The sequence below is a fragment of the Dasypus novemcinctus genome, chromosome 3 (genome assembly GCF_030445035.2).
Source record: "Dasypus novemcinctus isolate mDasNov1 chromosome 3, mDasNov1.1.hap2, whole genome shotgun sequence".
Lineage (NCBI taxonomy): Eukaryota > Metazoa > Chordata > Mammalia > Cingulata > Dasypodidae > Dasypus > Dasypus novemcinctus.
Window position 1 is genome coordinate 173,587,627 of NC_080675.1, and position 24,774 is coordinate 173,612,400.

Here is a 24,774-nt window from a genome sequence, read left to right on the forward strand (position 1 = left end):
AGCCCTGATGATGGGGGCAGATCCTCTCCACAGCCCCAGAGGCAACCTGGATGAGGGGTGAAGGAGAGGAGTCCAGGATGACCCCAATGGACGCGTGCAAGGTGGGCCACCGGCCAAGGGCAGAAAGAGCCAGAAGGAACGCAAGCACTGCCCGCAGGAGATCCGAGGCAGAAGTGGGATGGAAGCAGGAGAGGGACGGCATCCACGGAGAGGTCCTTTTCAAGCTGGGAGACACTTGAGCGGTGCGCTCCAACACGGCAGCCACAAGCCACACGTGGCTGCTTAAAGGTAAATTAACTGAAATTATTTTTGTTTCAAGTAATGCTTCCATAGTTTGTTAAGCTGCCTTTTCGTCCGTTATTTTTTGAAGTTGAAAGAAAGTCTCTTTTAAAAATTAAATACAATTAAAAATCCAGTTCCTCCGCTGCACTTGCCACATTTCAGATGCGCCATGGCCACCTGGCCTCGTGGCTGCCACGCTGGACTGAGCAGGTAGAGACCGCTCCCATCAGCACAGAACGTGCTTAGCAGCCAGCAGGGATGACCCTGAAGAGGGCAGGGGGTCAGGCCAAGAGATGCCCCCTGAGGAGGTGAGGGGTGGGATGGAGGCTCCCGGGAGGGGGGCCTCTAGGGGTCCAGAGGCGGGAAGAAGGGTGCTGGGCGCTCCCTTGGTCTCTGGCTTCTGCTCTGTCGGGGCAGAAGGAGGCCAGGTGTGGGCAGGTGGGGTAAGGAGAGAAGGAGAGAAGCCACTGCCTGGGGAAGTGAGAACACGCACGTCCTGGGACAGCGCTTCAGGCCCAATGCTTGGCGGTGAACTTCTGAAAGGGGCAAAGTACCCTCTGCGGGGAGAGGCAGGCTCAGTGCCTTTCCCCTCCTGTCCCGGTCACTCTACGCAGCCATGACCAAGCTGTGGGGCCTCAGCGGAGGTGTCCAGAGCTGCCCTTCACTGGTCCTTCCTCCTCCATCCTGCTCAACTCTCAGAAAGGATGACACTGGTTCTATTTTCGGGTAAAATGCCTCCCTCCACCCTCCTCTGTCTGAACTGCTTATCCAGCCCTTAGCTCCATCTCAATTTACAGTCACATAAATTATACATATTAAAAATGACAGAGGTGGGTGGGAGTTACCAACCAGCCCTTACCTACGAGAAGTGAGTAATATATGTTTATTGGATGGTGTTAAAATTACATGAAAGACATATTCCGCGTTTAAACAAAATCCCCAAGCTATTCCGCCCTGCTTCTCCACAAACAAATTATTTCCTGACATTTTCTTTAAGCTTTTATGAGTACACATTTTCATTTCCACAGAACTATTCGAGCTCAACCACAGTCGGGGTTTCAATATTTGTTTTTGATCACGCAAGTGTGTTGGGTTGGTTTTGGTCCTGTGTTGGCTAGGGGGGCGGGATTAGAAATACCAGATCTCTTTTCTCTTCCATCTTGAGACCTACATTTGCCAACTCCTTCCCAAACACATATTTTTTTTAAAGTATGAAATCCGAGAACCTCAAAGACTGCCACTGCTCAAAGAGCAGCCTTTCACAATCCAACAAGGGGTCCCTGAAAATGTTACAGAAAATCTGCTTCCCAGCCGGGGTGCCTGTGACCGACTCCCCCATAAAACAGTGTGTGTGAGATCTGGAACCAGCCAAGGTCTTAGCAAAGCTCCCTGTCCCTCTCGGTGCCCCTGGCCCACTCAAGTTGGCTGGTGGCCCTCGGACTTTCCGTCCTCAAAATTCCCCTTGGCCTGCCTCTGGTCGCTCCAAACACTGCAGCTTGGTGGATAAGGCACACTAGGAGATAAGGTGTCTCCAGGAACTCACCTGGAGTAAGTGATGACCGTGGGGGCTGGGCTCACTGAGCCCGTCACCCACTCCTGCCCCTCCCCAACAGCAAAAGCAAGATCCCTGGACCCACCAGGTACAAGTCTCTGGGTCAAAGCTAAAGGACTGAAGGATGCTCAGCACAGGGGCACACAGAGGTTGGGGACCCCTGCTTCCCTGACTCCCCATCCCCACACAAGCGGTGCCCCCCTTCTACAAACGCTGGCCAGCCTTGCCACCCAGAGGAAGTCACGAACCACTTGTGGCCTCAGTTTCCTCATCTGGGAAATGGGCATCGCACCACTTCCTGAATGCAGGCAGCGCATCCACGTGCGCTCGAGTCGGGGAGCAGGGACTCCCCGTGCTGCTGGCACGGAGGCTCCCTGACTCAGGACGCCTGCCGCTCGGGGAGCCGCAGGAGCCATCCACTCTGCTTTGCCAAGTACTTGGTCGACTCAGAAGCCTTCGGCACTTGGACCGAGTCTGTCAACTCCCCTCCCGAGCATCTCCGCGCCGTCTCGCCGGCTGCAGCCCCGCCGCCTTCCACCCTCCTCGGCCCCCAGAGCCGGCGGACTCCAAGTCCACGGCCGCGCTCTGGAGCTGGGCGATCGGGCTGGCTCCCTTTCCAGGAAAACTTCGATTTCCATTTTGTTCGTCCTAAAGGCAGCCGCCGAACACGACCAGCTGCTGCCCAGACGCCCGCACGCAGGCCCCGGAGTTGCCCGCGCCCGGCGCGGGGCGAGGAGCGCGCCCAAGGGCCGGAGCGCGGGGGCCGGCCGGGGCGCCGTCCCCGCCGGGGGGCGGGAGATCCGGGGGGCCGGGGGGCCCGGGCCGGCGCGGCGGGGAAGGGCCAGGGGCGCCAGGCGGGACGTCCGCGCGCAGGCCGGGGAGCCCTGCCCGCCGCCCGCGCGCCCGCAGCGGCGGGGGCCCGGGGCCGGGGGCGCGCACTCACCCCATCTCCGGCGCTGCTCGGGCGGCCGCTCCGACGGGGCCTGTGCTCTCGCTGTCCGCCCGCTCGGCAGCCGCTGCCCGCGCGGCACATGCGGCGGCCCGCGCGCGCCCGGCTCGGCCCCGGCGCCGCTCCCCACGCGGGCTGCGCGGCCGCCGTGCCGCTGGGGCCGCTGCTGCCGCGGGCCGCCGGGGCCGCCGCCAGGCGCGGGCGGGCGGGGAGGGGCCGCGGGCGCGGGGCGGGCGCGCTCGGGCGGTGGCCGCGGGCGCCCCGCCCTCCCGCCCGCGCCTTACGTAACCCCGGGGCCCCGGGGGCGGCGGCGAGCCCGGGGCCGGGGGGCGCGCCGAGGCCCTCGTGCCCGCCCGGGGCTCGGCGCGGGGCCCGCGGGCTGCGCGGGAAGTCCCGCGCGCGACTCGCGGGCGGGGGACTCGGGGGCCGCCCTTGATGCGGCTGAAGGACCCGAGGCCCCGGGAGGAGAAGTTTCGCCCAAGGTCACACGTTCCAGTGAGAGCTCAGGTCTCCGGAGTCTGAGCTGGGCTCGGCCATGCCCCGCCTCGAAGCCCCCCTGCGTCTCGCTGCCCGTCACCGGGCCGGTGGCCTGCAGGTACCCGCCCCCAGGAAATCCCCGAGGCCAGTGAGACGGCACGGAGGCCCCAGCCCCAGCAGGTGCTCTGGGCTCTTCCCTCGGTAAAATGGGAAGGGGGCTCCCAACAGGAGGGCGCTCGCTTTTCGGGAGGCTTCCTCAAGCTTGGGAGATTGGGATGGCGAGGGTGGAACTTCCAGAACAGTTTCTTCCTCCGTTTCCCACATATCAGGTCCTGGCGCTAATGTTCCATAGCCAGCCATCTACCCACCTTCAGACCTGGCCACAGGATCGTCTTCTCCTGAGAACACACTGCCCACACGCCCCTGACATTTCAGGACAGGAAAAATGTCAAGGGACAGGCTGATGTTGCAGAGCCACCACTCCCATCCTCTCATCCCTCTTGGGACCACAGCTGTCACCTGCTAACCAGGTCTTCCTGCAGGGGCACTGGCCCCCTTCTCATCTGTGCTTCACACAGATTCTTCCCATTGTTCTTAGGATGAAGAGCAAGATACTGAACCTGCCCACTGGCCTCCACTGCCCTCTCCAGGCTTTTTCCTCCACCCTGCCCCTTCCTTTCTGCACTCCAGCCAGCTGGCCATAGCCCCAGGGCCTTTGCACATGATGGTCCCTCAGCCTGTGAAAATGTTCTCCTTTCTTCTCCCCCATCCAAACCCACCTGTCTACTTAATTCCTACTCATTCTCCAGACCTCAATGAAATTGGCACTTCCTATGGAAGCTCTACCCTGGACTAGATTATGAGCTCCAGCAATTTTTCTTCATTGCCCTTATGGTTTGTATTATATATTTGTGCATCATTGGTTTAATATCTGTCACTCCCCCCCAACATATCTGCAAACTCCATGAAGCCATGTCTTTTTGTTCGTCATCGTATCCCCAGTGCCTGGAACTCTGCCTGAAGACTCTCCATAAATAATATTTTAAAGAATAAATAATTAAATCAGCCAGGCCCTAGACCCACAAAATTGGCCAGGGTCTGTAAGCACAGGTGAGTCTGTCTTGAGCAGGGGCTGGGTGAGCACTTGGTCCTAAGGTGAATGCCGAAAAGCAGGGCTGAACCAGAGTGCCGAGGGCAAGGGGTTCCTGGCAGGGTCAAGGACAGAAGTCAGCAGAAGACGACTAGGAGCACCAGAAGACAGAGTCTCCATGCCCCTGATGGAGAAGGCACGCCTGCGTTACCTGGAGAAGAGGTTGTGAGGCCAAACAGGTGGGGCTGGTTGATCTTGCCACAGTCAGCGTGAAGCAGGGCGATGCTGGAGGTGTGGGCCCACGCGAGGCTAAATGCCCCATGACTAAAGTGGCTGTCACGCAGGGACATGGCTTCTCTCTGGGGGTGGGGAGAGGGAAGGGATGCCCCTCCCCTCCATTTGGGCATCTGCCCCTGGGAGGAGTGAGCTCTACTCCTTTCCTTCAACCCCAGCTCCGGAGCCTTGTGGTGGCAGCAGTCCACCATCGAGGAATCATCCCTAGAGGGGGCCCCCGGCATTTGCCTGTCAGGACCTCCAACTCTTCGCCGCCCTTTTTCTGTCGAAAATCTGTCTCGGTCTCCGTGGGCCCAATTGTCAAGGGAGATCATGGAGGAAACCTGTTCTTTGCAGAAGCCGTAAGTGAAGGAGATTGAGATTCAGTGCTAGCTTGAGGTTGAGGCAAGGTCAAGGAAAGCCTTTTTAGGCCAAGAGTCTTGAATATCCTTTTAGCTGAGCAAGAGGAGCCAGTGTAGGGGTGTGAGGAAGTGGGAGAGGAAGGGATCCAGGCTCAGGCAAGGACAAGAGGACAGCCTTGGGAAGAGGAGGAGGTGGGTCTGGAGTGGAAGGGGAGAGGGGATGAGGGAGCTTTTCCTTGTTAAGCCACTTCTCCTAAAGGAAGCAAGGACAGCCACTGAGCATGCACGTGAGAGGGGAGGTGGGGTGGAAGCCAGATTGGAAACAATGGCCTTGGGAAAAGAAAAAACGGTGTTTGTTTAGGTCCAGAGCTGGGAATGAGCAGGACAGAGATGCCCCCAGGCCACTGCGAGCCAGACCTTGACTAGCACCAGCTCCGGGACTGGGCGGCGCTGCTGCTCGTCACTCTGTGCGGGCAGCAGGGCTGTGCGGTCTGATGGCCAGGCACCGACAGGCAGGCAGACGAACATTCAGACGGCAGAGCAGATAGCTGTGGGCAGCTCACCAGCGAGCCGTACCCAGGCCTGAGAGACTGAGGGAGCAGGGATCCGGGCGTGCCCTTGCACTTTATTGCCAGCTCACTTTGCCAAGCTCTCGGGGCAGGCGAGCACTGTGCACACTCTGTAAGAGGGAGCGTTCCAGGGAAACGGACTTTGGCCCAGTGGTTAGGGCGTCCGTCTACCACATGGGAGGTCCGCGGTTCAAACCCCGGGCCTCCTGACCCGTGTGGAGCTGGCCATGCGCAGTGCTGATGCGCGCAAGGAGTGCCGTGCCACGCAAGGGTGTCCCCCGCGTGGGGCAGCCCCATGCGCAAGGAGTGCGCCCGTGAGGAGAGCCGCCCAGCGTGAAAAGAAAGAGCAGCCTGCCCAGGAATGGCGCCGCCCACACTTCCCGTGCTGCTGATGACAACAGAAGCGGACAAAGAAACAAGACGCAGCAAATAGACACAGAGAACAGACAACCAGGGGAGGGGAGGGAATTAAATAAATAAATAAATCTTAAAAAAAAAAAAAGAATATCTTGTTTAAAAAAAAAAAAAAGAGGGAGCGTTCCATGTCCCGGATTTGTCTCCCAAAAGCCAGCTTCTGGGACTAATAATGGAAGTGAAAAGGCCCCAAAGCACATTACTGGGGCATAAGAAAAAAACCTGGGACATGTATACTGTAAGCTTTATGCCCATGTTAAATTGCTTGAACCTCATAATTGCACATAAGATAGCTACATAAGTGAAGTCTCTGCTCTCAGGAAATGTATGTGGAGGTCTTAAGTGTTCAACATGAAGGGAGTATATTGTATACTACCTACTCTCAAATGTTTAGAAAATAGATAAATAGCCACATAGATACATAGATAGATGGACAGACAGGTAGATGATAAAATAATACAAATTTGGCAACATGTTATAAGTTGGTAGATTGGGGTGTCTGGGTGGGGTCTGATGGAGTTCCCTGTATGGGTTTTGTATTATTTTTGCTACTGTCCGTTTGTCTGAAAGTATTTTAAAATTAAAAGTTAGAAGAAAAAAAAGAGCCAGCTCCTGGAAATTGCTTTACTCTAGGTCTGGAACAGGGAACATACAAGATAAGCCTGAGCAAGTCTTGTCATACCAGAAAGTACAAAGGTGGCCCACAGCGCAAAAGGATGGGGCATATCAAAGGGACACAGGGGCCAAGCTGAAAGAGAGGCCCCAAAGGCCTCTTGAGCAACTTGAGTAACAAAATAAAAAACATTGTATAGAATTATAATCCAAAATATAAAGTCAGTATACTCGAGTCCATACTGACTTCAATGATTAGATAAATACACAACCGAGAGAGGAGAGACAAATCTTCCTTGCAGAAGAATTCCAATTTAACGTGCGTAGATACCCTTCCCTCCAGGAGGTGGAGCTTGACCCCGCCCCTGGCTTGAGAGTGCTCTGGATTTAGTGATTTGCTTCCAATGAACAGAGTGGAAAGGGAGACAGAGTAACTTTAGAAACACTGCCAGTGATCCAGGGTCGCTTCCCCAGGCATGAGTCACGTGGACACCAGGTGCCCCGGGCAGGGTGCATGGGAAGGGCACCTCACCTCTGTGGTGGTTTTCCCCAAACTGCGTCACTGCCGTCTCACCGAGAGAAGCACATCAGAAAACCCAAATTGAGGAAGAGTCCACACAACACCAGGCCAGTACTTCTCAAAACTGTCAAGGTCATTATAAACAAGGAAAGTCTGCAAAGCTGCCACAGACCAGAGGAGACGAAGACCTGACAACTGACTGCAACGTGGCACCCTGGTTGGATCCTGGAACAGAGAGGGGACATGGATAGAACATGGGTGAAATCCAAACCGGGTCTGGGGATTAGTTACTAGTGAGATACAAATGTACCATGATAATGGAAGATGCTAACAGTAGGGGAAATTGGGTGGGAGGTAGACAGGGATTCTGTATTATCTTTGCAACTTTTCTGAAGTTCTGAATCCAAAATTAAAAGCTTATTAAAAAAGAAAGCTATCCCTGGGAGCTTCCTGTATACCAGTTCCTCAAAGCAGGAGGACAGGTCATGGGTCAGGTGATACGTGGGGACTTGAAAATGTTTGCATAACTCCAAAATAAAGTCATTGAAGTCAGTGTTTTCCAAACTTTTTTCCCTGTAATGCATGATAAGAAATATATTTTACCCTGCCACCCACTATAGACTTTGACTATCTACAGCTGTACTATATAAACTGGAAACAAAAGTTATACCAAACTGTTCTTATTCTCTCACCTGCAATGCATTCAGACATTGCCCATTCTGTTCTATTTTTTAAAGCAGTGCTGCTTACAGCACACTGAATTGATTTGAAAAAACATAATCTATATATTTTTTTCTTTTGCCAACAAATTAGGCTCTGTACATATGTAATATTGTTATTATGTGCTCAGATTTATGGATCGCTAATCCAGGAAATTCAAACATTTCTTTCTTCTAACCACAAAAAGTCAGCACTCCCAACTGTGTATGAAACAAATGTCTTATTAAAGCCACAATTAAATCGATAAACTCTCAGGCATTATGCAGCTATTAGGTTGTATTTGTGAAGACTAGACTGTAATTGAAAAAATATTTATCTTTTCAACAAACAGTGATCACCCCTATGTCCCTGGCACTGTAGGGGCAGTAAGGATGAGGCACCCAGCCAAACAGCACAGCCCTTTCCTCATGGAACTATAAGATAGGATGACAGAGATTAATCAAATAATCACATAGATACAAGCCATGACTTGTGAGAGTAAAAGAGGGGGGCCCAATTTAGCTTGAGAAGGGCGGTCAGGAATGGCCCCCTTGAAGAGATGCTTAAGAAGAAGGAAGGAGCATTAGCCAGGCACAGCGTGGGGGAAGAGCTCCCAGGCGGGGAAAGTGTGCAGAGGCCACGAGGTGGTGGAGAACTTGTGGGGAGCCTGGCAGTTTTGAGGAAGAAGCCGCTGTGGTCAGAGTGCAGTGAGCTTAGCAAGGCATTTCCAAGGCAGGAGGGGTACACAGGCCCGAGGCTAGGGGGAAGATTCGAGTGTACCCCTGTGACAGGCTGGGGAAAGCCAAGGTCTGGTTTATGTCTTTTAAAGATCCCTCTAGGGAAGCAGATGTGGGTCAAGCAGTTGAGCACCTGCTTCCCACATGGGAGGTCCCGGGTTGGTCTTCAGTGCCTCCTAAAAACAAAAGCAAACAGGTGATGCAACTAGAAAAAGACCTTGAATAGAAGGGGGAATGGTAAAGACAAATGAGTTTATATGGCTAAGAGTCTTCAAAAAAGAGTCAGGAGGTCACCAGAGGGGTCACGCTTACGCACATCTCAGCAGGATCCCAGAGGCAGCCAAAGTAGATACAACCCCAGGTAGGGGTGCTCCTGAGGGCTGCAGGGACACATAGGTTCTACAGCCGTGGCAGATGCTCTGGAGTTCAGTGCCTTGTCAGTGGGCCCTACTTTGGAATTTGTGCTCCTGAGTGTGATGGAGCTGGACTCAGATTTTACCTTGCTACACATTCCTCTTCTGTCACTTTTACTAAACCTGTGGTTGGCACTAGGGTTGGTGCATACTCAGGAGACTTGAATCTCTGAATTGGTCATGTGCCAGCTGGGCCCTGAGCCTCAGCAGAGTTGCAGTTCTTACTCTCCAATTCATTGGACTTGCCCAAGTCAGCTAACAGGGAGGTGAAGATGATCAACCACCACACCAAGGAACTGAGAGTGCCTACAACTGCAAGCAGGAGAATCACATCCATCAGCCATATAGGATCTAAGCCCCCTCTTGATTTAGAGGTGGAGTGGACCTCACCATCCCAGGGTCTGCAGGATGGGGGAATAAAATATGGATTAGAGTGGACTTACTGATGTTCTACTATAGAACTACTGTGACTAGTAATGGAAGAAATTGTAGCATTGATGTGGAGAAAGTGGCCACAGTAGTTGCTGAGGGCAGGGAGAGGGAAGAAGAGATGTGATGTGGGGGCATTTTTGGGACTTGGAGTTGTCCTAAATGATATTGCAGGGACAGGTGCTGGGCATAATATATTCTGCCATAACCCACTGAATGGATTGGGGGAGAGTGTAAACTACAATGTAAACTACAATCCATGTGGTGCAGCAGTGCTTCAAAAATGTATTCACCAAATGCCATGAATGTGCCATGATGAAAGAGATTGTTGATGTGAGAAGAGTGGGGTGGGGTGGGTGTGGGGTATATGGGAATCTCTTATATATTTTTTTAATGTAACATTTTTTTGTGATCTATTTATCTTCAAAAAAATACAGTGAAAAAATTAATTTTTTTAAAAGAACAAACAAACGAAACACCAACTCAGGGGAGCTGATGTGACTCAGTGGTTGAGTGTCAGCTTCCCACATACAAGGTCCTGGATTAAATACCCAGCCCTGGTACCTAAAAATTAAAAAAAAAAGATCACTCTGCTCTTGGGATAAGAATGGATAGGAAGGGGACAAGACTAAAAATATGGAGACCAGTTCTCTTTAAGCCAAATGCAGCACATAAACGCATTACCTTCCTTCTGGCGTGGGGCCTGACTCCCAGGAATGAGCCTCCCTGCTGGCACCGAAGGATTATTACCAAGCACCAAGTAGCAAAGCATCTGGAAAAAGACCTTGACCAAAAGGGGGAAATGGTAAATACAAATGAGTTTCTGTGGCTAAGAAATTTCAAAATGAGTCAGGAGGTCATTCCAGAGGTTAAGCTTATGCAGGTCTCAGCAGGATCTCACTGACTGCCACAGTAAACAGTGCCTCAAACAGCGGGGCTCCTGGGGGCTCTAAAGACAGCCAGACACTATAGGTGGGGCGGGCAGCTCCAGGAGTTGGCGCCCTGCCAGTGGGCCCTACTTTAGAATTTATGCTCCCCAGTGTAAGAGTTAGACTCATTTATGGTTCTCTACACATGGCTCTCCTGCCCCTTTTATTTCAACCCATAATTAGCCCTATACTTGTTAAATATACATCCCAGAGACTTAAATCTTTGGTCTGTCCATGTGCCAGTTGAACCCTGAATTTCAGCAGAGTTTCAACACTTACTCTCCAGTTCATTGGACTGACCCAGAACAATTAACAAGGAGATGATGATGGACAATGCCCATCCCAAGGAAAAGAGAGTCTGCAACTGTAAGCAAGATTGTCCCATCCATCTGCCCCATGGGATCTAAGCTTCCTTTCCATTAGAAGCAGAGTGGGTGTCACCATCTCCAAATCCTCAAGATTGGGGAACAATGGACTAAAGTAGACATTATTATTCTACTAGAGACTTATTATTATTCTAGTAATGGAAGAATTCTTATCATTGATGTAAAGGCAGTGGCCACCAGAGGTTCTGAGGGATGGGAAAGAGAAGAATAGGTGTAATATGGGGGCATTTTTGAGACATTGGGTTTGTCCTGCATGACATTGCAGGGACAGATACAGGCCATTGTATATTTTGTCATAATTTACAAAATTGTGCTGGGCAAAGTATAAACTATCATGTAAACTAGTCCATGGTTAGTAGCAATGCTTCAATATGGGTTCATCAATTGTAAGAAACGTTACACTAATGAAGGATGTTGTTAATGTGAGAAAGTGGGGGAGGGGGAGGAGTGGGGCATATGGGAACCCCCTATATTTTTCATGTAACATTTATGTAATCTAAAGTTTCTATAAAAGTGAAAAAATTAATTATTAAAAGAAATTAAACAAAAAAAAGTATGGAGACCAGTTAAGAGGTTCTAGAAGAAGCCCAGGTAAAAGATAAGGGTAGTTAACAAAAAAAGGACTTGAAATGATTTTTTTCCGAAGAAGACATATTATACAAATGGCCAGAAAGCACATGAAAAGATGTTCAGTATCATTAGCCACCAGGGAAATGCAAATCAAAACCACAATGAGGGAAGCGGATGTGGTTCGACTGATAGAGCATCCGCCTACCATATAGGAGGTCCAGGGTTCAAACCCAGGGCCTCCTGGCCTGTGTGATGAGCTGGCCCACATGCAGTGCTTCCACGTGCAATGAGTGCCGTGCCACACAGGAGTGTTCTCCATATAGGGGAGCCCCATGCACAAGGAGTGCACCATGCAAGGAGAGTCACCCCACACAAAAAAAGTTCAGCCAGCCCAGGAGTGGCACCGCACACACGGAGCGCTGACTCAGCAAAATGACACAACAAAAAGAGACACAGATTCCCGGTGCCGCCGAGAATGCAAGTGGACACAGAAGAACACACAGCAAATGAACACAAAAGAGCAGACAATGGGGGGGTGGGGAGGGGAGGGGAGAGAAATAAAATAAATCTTAAAAAAAAACCAAAAAACCCACAACAAGATAGCACTTCACACCATTAGGATGACTATTATTAAAAAAAAAAAAAAAAGGAAAATAACAAGTTTTGGCAAGGATGTGGAGAAACAGGAATCCTCATACATCGTGGGATTGTAAAATGGTGCAGCCGTTGTGGAAAACAGCTTGATGATTCCTCTGAAAGTTAAACATAGAACTATCATATGACCTGGCAATTCCACTTCTAGATATCTACCCAAAAGAATTGAAAGCTGGGTCTCAGGCAGGTATTTGCACACCAATGTCCATAGCAGCATTATTCACAATAGCCAAAAGGGGGAAGCAACCCGAGTGTCCACAGATGAATGGTAAACAATATGTGGTGTAGACATACAAGAGAATGTTATTCAGCCATCAAAAGGAATGAAATGCAGATACTTGCTACAACATGGATGAACCGTGACAACCTCATGTTGAGCAAAATAAGTCAAACACAAAAGGACCGATATTGTATGACTTCACTTATATAAAATACCTAGAATAAGCAAATACACAGAGGTAGTGAATGGAGTACAGGTTACCAGGAGCTGGAGGGGTTATTATTTGATGGGTACAGAGTTTCTGCTTGGGGTGATGAAAAGGTTTCAGTAATGGATGGTGGTGACGGTAGCACAATATTGACAATGTAATATCGAATTGTACACGTATAGTGGTTAAATTGGTAAAATTTGCCTTGTGTCGTCTGTTACCACAATAAAAATTTAAAAAAAATTTATTTTTAAAATAATGGAGATTATTTTAATGGAGATGAAGGGAAGTGGGTTACAGATTAGAGAGATAGGACTTACTTGCTGATGATTGCATGTGAATCATATGAAGTTAAGTTTGTAAAATAATCTGAGGTATAGCTGTGCTATGAGAATAATTTTGTAAAAAAGAATTAGTAGATATGGACAAGGCCTGGAAGAATAAGAAATGGAGTTTAATTTGTTGGGATTGCAGAGGAATATGGGATAAAGGCATGAACAATGGAGTCAGGCAGACCTGCACTAGGACCTGGCTTTTCCACTATCTCCACAACCTTGGGCAAGTTAGCTAACCTCTCTGAGTCTCAGTTCTCCCATCTGTAAAATGGGGATAACTCATTGGACTGTTGTGAAAAGTAAGTGAAATAATACCTGCCAAGTACTCAGCTCAGGTCCTGGTAGAGTACGTTCTCAGTACATTATAGGTACTATTATTACAAGCTTTATGGTGGAACTGGAGTAAGTTTTTCATTCTTTTATTGTGATTGAACTAATGCTGTTAAAAGGATACTCTTATAATCAACATTTTAGACTTTAGTAGAGTCGGTTGGGGGATTCTGAAGCTCTCCTCCACCATGGAAATGGCTCACACACTTCCTTCCAGACGACACTGTGCCAAGCTGTGTCCCCAACCCTCCATAGCTTCAGAATCCCTCTGCAGCACACTCGAGGAGCAGAGAAAACTATGGGCAGGCTCTCTAAGATGACACCAGATCGACAGGGAGCTGCCAGCCCGGCCTCTTCCGCTTCCCATCTAGCCAAGGACTGGCCCTTAGGAAGACAAACTCTAAGTGGTTTTTCTAACAGTCCCCCTGTCCTCTCCCCTTCCCATCCACAGCTTTCTTAAGTCTGTCTGTCCTAGATGCCTCCAAGGATTCTGAGAGCATTCACTCACTCATTCATTGAACCTTAACTGAGCACTTATTCTGAGCCAGCCTGTGTCTTCAACTTGATATGCAAAATACATCAGTCAGGTATTTGTGGAAATTTGGTATTGTATTGTACGTGAAGTATGAATAAAGTACAGACACCTTAGGGATACTGACTCTGGGGAAAGCTTCACAAAGGGGAACCTCTAAGCTGGGTCTTAAAAAATGGCTGGCAGATATGGCCTTTTCCAGCAGATGGGCCAGCGCAGACCCAGGAAGGAGGGTCTTAAAGGGCGTGATACGCAATGAGGAGCGGCCTAGGTGGTGGGCTCGGGGCGGTGTGCTGGGAAGTGGCAGGGGCAGCGGCCGGGAAGGTAGATGCGGACCACACTGTGAAGGACCTCGGGGGCCTGCTGAGGAGTTTGGACGTGATTTTGAAGGCCACAGGGAGCAAGTGGTCGTTTGAAGGAGGAGGATGGCGTCACCAGATTTCTGTCGTAGACCCTCTGGTAGCCGTGGGGAGGATGGTTAGAAGGGCAGAGGCTGGTGGTAGAAGCTCGTCAGGAGGATCCCATGAGGGGTGGGAGGAGAAAAAACTGGATTTTTTTTTTTTGCAGAAAAAAAATGTTTTTTTCCAGAAAAATGGAAAGCGGCAGCTGCCAGGAGAGGGGCTGAGGAGGGAATGGACCTCCCGGGAGGCCTCCCAGCAGAATTCAGTTACCAGGGGCAAAAATGGAAATCACTGCATGGGATTTTCAGGTAGCTGCAAGTGCCCAGGAGCAGCTAAGCCGGGCCGCCCTGCTCCTGGCTAGTGTGCCAGTTATCACCCTTTCTGCTCCTCCTGGGATCAGACGTGAGGCTCCTCCACTAGACTGTGACCTTCAAGGGCAGGGCCCGTCCTGGGTTCCCTTGGCTGGGTTCCAGCTCCACCTTCCAACAAGCCCTCGACTCAGCTCCAGCCTCATATCCAAACCAACAAGGAAGGAGCCAGTCCATTCCCACACACTCAAACCAAAGTCCAGGAGTTGATCCCGTTGTGTTGGACTGGGCTGCCTTGGGATCCTGAACCAGTCTCTGTGCCCATGGGAATTGGAAGGCCGTGGGTCACACACAGCCTTGAGGTCAGGTGTGGAGGTAGCTTCGTAGAGTGGCATGGACTGAGAATCAGATCAGAGCAAACATGTAAAGGAAAATCAAGGGTTGGGAACCCAGAGTACGGTAAATTGATGTGGGGTGGTGACAAAAAAATTTTTTTTGGATAAAGGATGTTGCTCAAGCCCTTGGGCAGCCACCTACCACATGGGAGGTCCCAGGTTTGGTTCCTGGTGCCTCCCAAAAAGAAGACGAACAGATACAGAGAGCAGACATCGAGCACAAAATAATGGGGGCAGGGTGGGGGTGGGGATAAATAAAATAAATCTTTAAAATAAAAAAATCCCAAAACAAACAACAAATTCCTACAATAAACAGGCTCCAATAAACAGAAAAGATGGATGAATTGTTGGATGAAGGATAGTGAAAAAAACAGTAGGGTCATTCCAAGTTAAGTTCTTCCTGGAGAACAACATGAAAGTGCTTATCTGAAGAGCTGGAGAAAGGGCCCAAATTCTGAGAATCCAAGGTGGGGAGAAAGGAAATATAAGCTTTAAGCTGGTAGTTCTGAACCTTAGCTGAACATTAAAATTCCCTGAGGAGCCTCAACAAAACACCGAGCCCAGAGCGCACCTCCAGAGGAGCTGATTTGATAGGTCTGGGGTGGCGCCCGGGCGTCAGGACTCTGAAAGTTTCCAGGTGATTCCAATGTGTAGGCAGCCAAATAGTGCCAGAAGAGAAGTAGATGCTGAGAAGTGGTGAGAACAAGAAAGCACAGAGCCAAGCTCATTGGCTGGGCTTTCATGAGACTTAGGGCTCTGAAGGGGAACCAAGGAACCCGAGGAATCCATGGGGCCAGGGAGATGTAATAGCCACCCCTCCCCTGCCCCTGAATACAGGGCAGAAGGAACAATCTGAAGCCTGCCAGCTCTCTGAGAAGGACTAGAGTTATATGGACCAGTTGCTTCTGATTGGTAGGGGGAGGAGAGCATATAGGCACCTGTTGGGATAACTGGACTAGCTGGGATGGGGCTGGGATGGGGCAGGTGAGGTTAGATCCCAGAGCTGTGTCTGCAAAACCTTCAACCAGACTGGCGGATGAGTTAAGATGACGGTGGAGACATGTGTTGCACTGATGTTTTCAACTGGAGAAACTGGGCAGATGGTGATGTCTCGTAAGGAAATGTGAGCTCGAGGAGGGAGAGGAGTGGTAGCAAATATGAAAGGAGAAGAATAAAAGGAAAATAAGAAAATAAAAGTAAATTTGGAAATATGAGATGAGAGATGATGAGCACTTGCTGAGATGTGGGAATCTAAGGAATTAGCAAGTGCTGAATGTCCAGGAGGCATTGTCCTACTACAGATGTCCAGAAGGCTGTGGCAGAGAGAATTGTGGTATATGCACCCAGGAAGAGCCTGCTCAATGAGCAGAAGTGAGGCTGTGAAGTCACAGATGGAAGCTCCAGGGAAGGAGGGGGTAGACTGAGGATAGGGAAGTGGCCATCGGCATGCTGGGGGCTATCCTGTTCTAGATGTGCATCAAGCGCTTTTCAGCTTGACTTAGCTGAGCCAAATGTCAACGTTGTTGTTGTTGTTGTCATTGAAAGAAGTAATTCTTTACCAGCAAATTAAGAGCTAAACCAAACCAAACAAACAGAAAGCAAATAATAACCAAATAGGAATTGGGTTTTCAATTCACTTCAATGGAGCAAATATTTAATGAACGCCTACTACGTGCCAGACTAGCCCCAGATGGCTTGGCTGGCATGCTTCACTCATCAGGCATGCAGCCTGCTCCCACTCTCTTCCTCGGTCCCATCTGGGAGGCCTCGATGGCTCTGGTTCCCAGTTTGCCTCCAGTAAAGCTCAGCTCACCCACCACCTGCTCTAAGTGCTAAGCAGGGGTCTTCCTGGTAGACGCCCCATCCTCAGAAGCCAGCCGGGGGCTTCTGGCTCTGCCTGTCCCACCAAGCCCTTGCCTGTGTCGGGCTCCTCAGCAGGAGCTGACTCCTGGCCCAAGGCCCACCTCTGTCCCCAGCTCCTGTATGGGGCAGAGATGTGGGAGCTGGCCGTTGGTGCAGAACAAACGCTCCTCTTCTGGCCACTTCTCTGTTTTTTTCCTGACCCAGAGAAAAGGGAGAAAACTTGCTAACTGGGGCCTAACATGAGGCTAAGACCTGCCCTTGGCCAGAGGAAAAAGGGGCCAGGAACCCAAAGTCCCTGGAGAAGAGGAGGAGACCTTGCTGACCAGCTGGCCGTCCCTTCTGAAAGGACGTGAGGCTCGCATGTCCCAAGTCAGGCCTCAAAACTGATCGATGGGAAACAAAAGCACTCGGAGCAATGGGCCAAGCACATCAGCACATGAGCACCCAGGAGGCTCCCTTGACCAGTTGGTGCAGGCTTTCTACAAACTTGCCTCAGTGTCTGAATCACTCAGGACATTGATTAAACACACCGATTCTCAGGGCCCTCCCCTGGGGACCCTGACTCGGCACTTCCAGAACCACGTCCGGAAGGCTGCGTGTCAACAGGTGCGTGGCATGGATCTTCCCACATCAAGGCCAGGTCCACCTAGCAGCCCAGAGCTGCCAAGGTCAAGACCCTCAGCCAGACTCACTGCATGCTCTCAGGATCCAGAGTATTTCCAGAACCTTCGCAGGAACCCAAGGCCCCCGTGGACCTGTTGCCTCTGCCCCCTTGGCCCTCCTCCCTCCAACATCCTCCATATCCTCCCATCTCTATTGCCGAGATCTCCGAGACCTTGGATGATCCCAAGTTCTGGCAGTCCCATCTCCTGGCTTGGTTCCCAACAGCTGAGGGATGGCAGTGAGATATAAACCTAATTTAAGAACAAACGAGCCAGGTATTCATTGGCCAGGTATTAATTAGGGAGTGCCTATGGATAGCTGGTGACATCATAGTCTACCTTTGGATCTGGCTGGGTCATTTTTATGGAAATAAGTTAGTCAGGAAGCTTATATCTGCCAAAGTTGAGGTCAGTGTTTACGGAGAAGAGAAAGATACTGGACACCAATCCTACTGTCAGAGCTGAAATTTCACCTTGGGGCCCTCTTGGTACAAGTCACCGAATGAAGCCTGGGAGGCTTGCTCAGGTTCCAGTGGGCCCTGCGCCCACCTACAGCACAACCAGGTAACACACCATCCCCGCCCCACAGCCACCCCAGAGGACAGCGTGTCAGAGCCAGTTATGGCAAAACAGGCCGATGAGTGCCACTTGGGCCAGTGTCTTCCTTTAAATGAGGTCAGTAAGGCTTTGTTTTCATTAAGATGCAATTTCTGAAACAGCCCTTGTTTATCTTCACTCCAGAAAGTTGACCAAAGCAGTGTTTCCATGGGATGTTAACAGGTGTGACGCAGGGGGGAGAAGTTTCCATGCTCTACAGGTGTAGGAGACACTGAGCTAAACAAAGCGAAATGGGTTTCTTTACTGGACTTTTCTTATGAACTTTTAATATGTCAATGTAGACTGCGGAAACTCCAAGAAGTGAATCTAATAGGCTGTATTTTCTCATTAAATTAAACCTTTGAGGGGGGAACATTTCAATAGTTTTCCGGAGAACATATTTTGGGAAATGCTGAAATAAAGGATATAAATACCCAGAGTCGACCTGAACTATAAGAAGTAAGCAGTTGCTATTTTGCTTGCTCTCAGGTGAATGTCTCTTTCTCCCAATATATTGCTCTCTGGAACCACAAAAACCCCAACTTGGGGTGAAGGGGTGGCGCAGAAAAGCCAGCCAGTCGTCTGGATGCTCATCTTGGCTGCCTCACTGACTAACTGCCCGACCTTGGACATGTAATGGACCTCTTCTGGGCCTCATCCTCCCCACCTGCAAAATGGGGAAAACTGGTACCTCCTCTTGAAGGATTAAAGATGCACATTTAGCTATTGCAGTTATAAAGGTGTCCCCTGAAGGAATGTGGGTCCTCTACCCACTTCCGGGCTTGATTTTTCCAGCAGATTAACTAGTGGCTTTAGAGAGTCTAGGAAACCTGGCATTGGGAGTACAGTGGGATCAGGTGGAGGGGGCAAGAGAACAGGGAAACTGTGACCCGGGGCAGGGGTGGCCAGTGCAAGGTCAGCCACCCAGGAGTCTGCCTCAGCTCAGCAGGCTCTCTCCTGCCCCTGGGCTCTTGTAGTCACGGTTCCTCTTCTTTCATCCTTCCTTTTCTTCTCATGGCTACTTCCTACTCACCCTTTTAAAATCTGTTTAGATTCATTTCTTCTGGGAAGTCTTTCCTGGTTAGGTGCCCTGCTCCCAACTCCCACAACTCCCTTGGTTATAGCCAAAGAGCTGTCCAGGTATTTATTACACGCATTTGTCTAGTGACTGAACTGTGTCCCCCGCTAGACTATAAGCCGTGTGAAAGCAGGCACCGCGGTCGCTGTATTCTCGGCACCTGTGCAGGGACAGGTGGCAATAGGTGCTGAATAAACATTCTCTGAACAAAGGAGGGAGAATGAACGAAAGTGAGCCAGTGTAGAGCTTAGAGCATGAGGGCGCAGTGTGTACAGGCCAGGGTGACTGGCCCAGGATGAAGGGGAGGCGCCACCAAAACATACAGAAAGAGGAAATTCAAGGAAGAAGGTCAACCTTGTAACAAGTTACTGGAAATACGTATTTATTTGGGTGAATAAATGCATTATAAATGCAAAAAAGAAAGGGAGGCAGGGAGGATAGAGGAAATAAAAGAGTCAAACTCAAAAACTCTTCTTAGACCAATGTCAGCTGTAGCTGAGAGGCCTTTGTGTGTGCCACTGCTCCCTGCTCTCCTGAGAGACTGACAACTTAGGTACCAGTGTGGGCAATGTGAAAAAGTGGATTTTACTAAGGGGACCCCCAGGAAAAGAAGGGTTGCCCAGGACCACATTAAGCAAAGGAGGGGACAGGTTAAGATACTAATCACTGATGGGGAGAGTGGAGAGGTTCTAGCTGGTGAGTTCAGGTGCTAAGTTGGGACATTTCAAAGGAAGATTTCAACCATCTCACTGGCATTTCGTGACTGACATCGACTGCCACTGAACTTTCTGGGTCACATATGGGAAAGGAGTTCCTTAGAAACTGTGCAAAATATTTTTTGAGTAGAAAGAAGACTTTAATAGCATCTTGTTTGACTTTGATCATCTTACAGATAAAAAATTTTCACTTTCACAAGATCTCATTATGGCCTAAAATGAACTTACTAGGTCAGTTCTGGGAAAAGTAGTTAGGTCTCTAAAACCACAAAAAAATAAGTTCTAAAAAGGACATTTCTGACATATTCTGGGAAATTTGAGTACTGATTTTTTATGGTATTAGGGAATAATTTAATTTTTTAGGTATGATAATGTATTGTAATCAAATTTTACAAAAGAATCCATAGCTTTTAGGAATACATACTGAAATATCTACCATTTGCTTCAAAATAATCTCGTGTGTGTAGGCGGAAAGTGGGGTGGGATATAAATGGAGTAAGCCTGGCTCTGAGTTGCTAATTGTTAAAGCTGGATGGTAGGTAACTGGAGATTCATTATATTCTCCTTTTTATATGTTTGGAATTTTCCATTTTAAACCACACAAAGCAGACATCTCATTTCGAGAGTCCTATCTCATATGTTTTTTTGGGTTTTTTTAAAAGATTTATTTTATTTATTTTTATTTATTTCTCTCCCCTCCCCCCCCAGTTGTCTGTTCTCTGTGTCCATTTGCTGCGTGTTCTTCTTTGTCTGCTTCTGTTGTTGTCAGCAGCATGGGAATCTGTGTCTCTTTCTGTTGCGTCATCTTGCTGTGTCACCTCTCCGTGTGTGCGGCGCCATTCCTGGGCAGGCTGCACTTTCTTTTGCGCTAGGCAGCTCTCCTTATGGGGCGCACTCCTTGCGCATGGGGCTCCCCTCTGCGGGGGACACCCCTGCGTGGCACGGCACTCCTTGCGCACATCAGCACTGCGCATGGGCCAGCTCCATACGGGTCAAGGAGGCCCGGGGTTTGAACTACGGACCTCCCATGTGGTAGATGGACGCCCTATCCATTGGGCCAAGTCCGCTTCCCTTTAATATGTTTTTATAAACATAATAGACATCTTATTCACTTACTACTTTATTCACTCATTCAACATATTTTTAAAATTTATATTTTATTTATTTATTCCATCAGTAAAACATTCGCAGGGCTTAAAATTCAAAAGGTACAAAGGGCTTATAGTAAAAAAGTCCCCCTCCCACCTCTTTCTCCCCAGAAACACAGTGCCCCTCCCAGAATTATCCAGTTTCTTACAGATTCCTCCAGGGATTAAAACTTCATTTCCCTCTTTTTTACCCAAATGGTAGTATGTTCTATACATACATTTCTGCGGTTAGCTTTTCTTCACGTAATATACCTTGGGGATCATTCTATAACAGAACAGACAGAGCTTCCTCTTCCTTTTTACATCTGCATAATATTCCATTATTTCGGTCTGCATTTCACATACCGTGTTAAGTGCTTCAAAAATGAGGAAAATATGGTTCTTCTTCCAAGCAGCTCAGAGTCTAAAAAGAAATTTGTCTTGAGAGGAGGGAAAAGGCAAACTAGAAGTTTCAGCTTCAAGACTGCCCATATCTTGGGTAACTTCACAGTCAGTCTACTCAGAAGGGAAAAGAGAGCTCTAAAATGAAGGTTTCTGAGAAAATTTCAGGGATTAGCTAGGGGCTCACCGGCAAATGTGACAGCAAATTGCTGCTTCTCTTCCACCTTCCCCTCTAAGGCATTATGATCATATCACCTGTTTCCTCTCTGATGTAATCCTATTTTAATTCATTTTACTATCTTTCTAATTAGAAAGAGATACTCATTGCAGAAATTTAGAAAGTGTATTGAGAAGCAGAAATGATTACCCATAGTTCATAAACATTTTTAATAGCTGCTTAAAATGACATGGTATTAATATGGTCGTTATGTATTTGGGATGTTAAATTATAACCCCATGGTAGCCAGAAAAAAAAATACATGAAAATTACATCCAGACAGAAATGAAAAGGGACTCAATATGGTGCAGTACATAAAATCAAATAAATATAAAAGTAGGCATTAACAGAAGAATTGAAGGACAAAAAAGGTATGAGACAACAACTAAATAGGAAAATGGTAGAAAAAGCCTACATGATCAGTCATGACTTTAAATGTAAATAGACTAAACTTTCCAGTCAAAAGGCAGAGATTGCATAATGGATAAAAACGGACAACCCAACTACATGTTGTCTGTAAAAGACTCACCTTAAATTCAAAGCCATCGTAGGTTGAAAGTGAAAAAGTGGAAAAAATAAATACCATGCAAATAGTAAGCAAAAGTGAACTGGGGTAGCTATACTAATATCAGATAAAATAGACTTTAGGTAAAAGGATAGGAGGGTACTGATAAAGGGGTCAATTCAACAAGACAGCGTAACAATTATAAATATATATGCATTTAACAGCAGAGCCCCAAAATATGTGAAACAAATATTAACAGATTTGAAGAAAGAAATTTACAGTTATAAAAAATAGGAGGCGGTGGGCTTGGCCCAGTGGTTAGGGCGTCCGTCTACCACGTGGGAGGTCCGCGGTTCAAACCCCGGGGCCTCCTTGACCCGTGTGGAGCTGGCCCATGCGCAGTGCTGATGCACGCAGGGAGTGCCCTGCCACGCAGGGGTGTCCCTGCGTAGGGGAGCCCCACGTGCAAGGAGTGCGCCCTGTAAGGACAGCCGCCCAGCGTGAAGGAAAGTGCAGCCTGCCCGGGAATGGCACTGCACACATGGAGAAGCTGGCGCAACAAGATGACGCAGCAGAAGGAGGCACAGATTCCTGTGCCGCTGACGGCAGCAGAAGCAGACAGAGAGGATGCAGCAAGATGGACACAGAGAGCAGACAGCCGGGGTGTGGGGGGGGAACAGGAGAGAAATCAATAAATAAATCTTTAAAAAAAAAATAGGAGACTTTAATCGATCACTTTCAATAATGGATAGAAGATCTAGACAGAAGATCAATAAGGAAATAGAAGACTTGGACAACACATCAATACTCTAAACCAACTAGACCTAACAGACATATATAGAACACTTCATCCAACAAGAACAAAATATACATTCTTCTTGAGTACACATGAATCATTGTCCAGTATAGACCACATCTTCAGCCACAAAACAAGTCTCAATACATTTTAAAAAATCTTGAAATCATATAATATATCTTCTCCAACCACAATGGAACAGAGCTAAAAATCAATACAGAGGGAGAAATGGAAAATTCACAAATATGTGGAAATTCAACAACATATTCTTCAACAACCAATGGGTTTAAGAGAAAATCACAAGGGAATTTAGGAAACAACTTGAGGCGAATGAAAATGAAAATACAACATACCAAAACTTTTGGGGTGTGGTAAAGGCAGTGCTGAGAGGGAAATTTATAGCTCTAAATGCTTACATTAAAAAATAAGAAACATTTCAAATCTTCAACCTAGCTTCAAACCTGGAAGAATCAGAAAAAGAAGAACAAACTAAGCCCAAAGGGTAAGAGAAAGAAATAAGATTAGAATGAAGATAAATGAATTAAATAATTAAAAAACAATAGAATCAACAAAACCAAAAGTTGTTTCTTTGAAAATGTCGGTCAAATTAGCAAACCTTTAGCAAGCCTGATGAAGAAAAAAAGAGAGAGGACACAAATGATTAAAATCAGAAATGAAAATGGGGGTGTTTTAGTCAGCCAAAGGAGTGCTGATACAAAATGCCAGAAATCTGTTGGCTTTTATAAAGGGTATTTATTTGGGGGAGAAGCTTACAATCACAAGACCCTAAAGAGTCCAATTCAAGGTTACTTAAGAGGTACTTTCTCACCCAAAGTCTGTTGCCATATGTTGATGGAAGATGGCAGGCAATGTCTGCAAAGGTTCAGCCTTCCTCTTTCTTGTCTTAAGGCTGGTCTCCGCTTCTTCCGATCTCAGCTGTAGACTGGCATAAGGCTTATCGCTCTCCCCTGGGGCATGTTTCTTTCCAGGCTCAGCTACCCTGCTCTCTCCCTGAGGTCAGCTGTAGACTATCAGTCTCATCTCTCTTCCCCGGGGCCGCAGGCTAATAAACTGTCTCTCTTCCTCTGTGTTCTCCTTCTTCATGTATTTACTTCCATGTGAGAGTCTGTTTTATCCCCAAGGAGGCTGGGACTCAATGTTGAGTTGCACTCTAATGATGTGGTTGGATCAGAGCCATAATCTTAACATAATTTAATCAGACATCTCAGCTGAATCTAATAAAATCAAAGGGTTATCATATCAGAGAAACAGACCAGTTTACAAACATAATCTATACTTCTTTTTGGAATTCATACTGCTATGAATCTGCTATCATACTGCTATCAAACTGCTATGGGGGCATTACTACCTACCCCACTGAATTAAAAAGGACTATGAGAGGATACTGAGAACAATGGTATGACAAAAAATTAGATAACCCTGATGAAATGGACAAATTCCTAGAAACACACAAATTACCTACACTGAATTCAGAAGAAATAGAAATTTCAACAAAACAGTAACTAGTAAAGAGATTGGATCAGTCATCAAAAGCATCCCAACAAAGAAAAGCCCCAGACCAGATGGCTTCACAGGGGAATTTTATAAAACATTCCAGGAAGAAAAACGCCAATACTGCTGAAACTCTTACAAAAAATTAAAGAGGAGGTAACACTCCCTAATTCATTCTACAAGGCCAACATCGCCTTCACACCAAAACCAGAAAAAGATATCACTAGAAAATTACAAACCAATATCTCTTATGAATACTGATGCAAAAATCCTCCACAAAATACTAGCAAATCAAATTCAAGAGCACATTAAAATGATCAAGTGGGATTTATCCCAGTTGTGCAAGGGTGGTTCAACACAAGAAAATCAATTAATGTAATACACAGCATTACTAAAACAAAGAAGGTGAAAAAATACATGATCATCTCAATTAATGCAGAAAAGGCATTTGACAAGTTGTTTTTCTTGATAAAAACACTTTGAAAATCAGGAATAGAAGAAAAGTTCTTCAACATGATAAAGGACATATATGAAAAACCCACAGGTACCATCTTAATTAATAGTGAAAGACTGAAAGCTTTCCCTCTCAGATGGGGAACAAGACAAGTATGCCCATTGTTACCACTGTTATTCAACATTGTACTGGAAGTTAT

At 47.9% G+C, this 24,774-nt stretch overlaps 1 protein-coding gene and 1 long non-coding RNA gene across 4 annotated transcripts in view; one reads left to right on the forward strand and one right to left on the reverse strand.

The window, feature by feature from the left end:
* HOMER2 (homer scaffold protein 2) overlaps positions 1 to 24,774 on the reverse strand; it is a 129,865-nt gene that overhangs the window by 83,506 nt on the left and 21,585 nt on the right. For 2 of the 3 annotated variants that reach the window (XM_004472075.5, XM_012530485.4), the window contains exon 1: positions 2,778 to 2,921. The exons of the other annotated variant lie outside the window; for it this stretch is intronic. In XM_004472075.5, the coding sequence (XP_004472132.1) occupies positions 2,778 to 2,782 (5 nt within the window). In that variant the 5' untranslated portion in view covers positions 2,783 to 2,921. Of the gene's footprint in view, positions 1 to 2,777; positions 2,922 to 24,774 lie in introns of those variants that run through there. 3 annotated transcript variants of the gene reach the window in all.
* LOC139438734 (uncharacterized) lies at positions 3,151 to 7,653 on the forward strand. The gene is made up of 2 exons (XR_011648496.1): positions 3,151 to 3,378; positions 3,590 to 7,653. It is a non-coding gene; the product is annotated as an uncharacterized lncRNA (long non-coding RNA).